The following is a 1,786-nucleotide window of genomic DNA, read 5'->3' as shown; positions in this document are numbered from 1 at the left end:
TTGGCGCAAGAGCCAGTTTTGGCTATATCGCGCCTCCAACTAGGTAGATATTCTACAGCTAGGTTCACAATTCTGTTTTGGTTTAAAAACTAGATAGATGTATAAATGCCAATATCTTTAAGGTATGAGAAAATGTTAGAGTGAAAATCATCTCCAATTAGTGAAAACAATGACGGATGGAAGGTACCAAAATGACGCAGTCTCTGGTTTTTAAATTTACTGCATTCTTTAAAAAAATGTATAACAGTTAAAGGTTCTTTACAATTTGTGCATTCTGGTTCTGGTTCGTTTAGAAAAAGGTGTTTATGAGTTATTCGTGTGTGGCCAATACGCAAGCGGTTTAAAAGCACTTCAAGTCTTCGACTGATGTTTAACTGTTTATAAGGCTGTATGTAAGTTTTAATGGCGTGTAGTTTGTTATTAGTTTCATTCTTCCAACAGTTTTGCCATTATGATTCGAGAATATTTTGAATTGATTTTTTTACGTCAGAATAAGTCAGCGGATTGTTCGATAGATTGTTTGTTGATTTTGCTATTGAGTCAGCAACTTCGTTTCCTGCTATATTTGTATGACCTGGGATCCAGCAAAAAGTTATTTTATGTCCTACCTGTAACAAATTATCATAAGTGTCTAAAATTTTATTGAAAATGGAGTGAGGATTAGGAGATCGGTTATGTAGAGCTGCAATGCAACTTTTTGAATCAGAATATATAAACCATTTTGTGCGTTTCTGGGTTAATATGTACTGAAGAGCTAAGAGTATGGCATGAGATTCAGCAGTAAATACTGAACAGTTTGGATGAAGTTTTTCTGAAATGGTACAATCAGGAAATTTAACTCCGCTCTCCGTGTGACCTGCACTTTTAGACCCATCGGTATAGATAGATTTATAGTCAGAATATTCTTCTCTATGAGATTTAAAAGTCTGTTGATAAATGACATCTGTAGTTTGTCCTTTTGTCAAATTTTTAAAAACGTCTAGGGTTTGAACCTGGGTCAATTTCCAAGGAGGTTTTGGCGGAAAAGTCGGTAAGATACTAAAATCCTCTAGATTAAGATCAGCTAAAAGTTTTTTCTTCCTCAAACCGAAAGTTGGTATTGAAAATGGTCTGTTCATAAAAAGTCTTTCGTAATTGGGCATTAAAATGTTATGATAAATAGGATGGTAAGGATGGCTCTTGATATGAAAATAGTAATTTAATGATAACTTTTTTCGCCGCGTAGAGAGGGATGGTTCATGATAGAGTACATTTAAACTCTTAATTGGAGAGGTTCGGAATGCTCCAGTGGCAATACGTATTCCTGCGTTGTGAATTGTGTCAAGATATTTTAGAGCTGATTTTCTAGCAGAACCGTAAACAATACAGCCATAATCAAGTTTTGATCGGATAACACTTCGATAGATTTTTAACATTGAATTCGTGTCTGCCCCCCAAGATGAGTTTGTTAAAACTTTCAGTAAATTTAGTTTTGTGTTACAAGCTTTTCTTAAATATTGAATATGGGGTTTAAAAGTTAATTTTGAGTCAAAAACCATACCAAGAAACTTTGTCTCATTTAAAACTGGAATGCGAAATCTATTCAGGTAAAGTTCGGGCTCAGGATGTAGTCCTCTTCGTCTACAAAAATGCATACAAGATGTTTTACTCGATGAAAAGGTAAAACCATTTAATTCTGCCCACTTCAATAGTTTATTAATGGAATTTTATAATTGTCTTTCAATTGTGTTCATGTGAGAAGCTTTACAAGAAATGCGGAGATCGTCAACAAATAATCTTCCATCCA

At 34.3% G+C, this 1,786-nt stretch overlaps 1 protein-coding gene across 1 annotated transcript; it reads right to left on the bottom strand.

Annotated features, from left to right (window-relative positions):
• Positions 1-449: 449 nt before the first annotated feature.
• LOC147802050 (uncharacterized) lies at positions 450-1,415 on the bottom strand. The gene has a single exon (XM_087154562.1). The coding sequence runs from the start codon at positions 1,413-1,415 to the stop codon at positions 450-452; it is 966 nt and encodes a 321-aa protein (XP_087010688.1).
• Between the last annotated feature and the right edge of the window lie 371 nt (positions 1,416-1,786).

This window comes from Parasteatoda tepidariorum, chromosome 11, assembly GCF_982258835.1.
Source record: "Parasteatoda tepidariorum strain Cologne lab strain chromosome 11, Ptep-v5.0, whole genome shotgun sequence".
NCBI lineage: Eukaryota > Metazoa > Arthropoda > Arachnida > Araneae > Theridiidae > Parasteatoda > Parasteatoda tepidariorum.
This window is presented reverse-complemented; position numbering and strand designations above follow the sequence as displayed.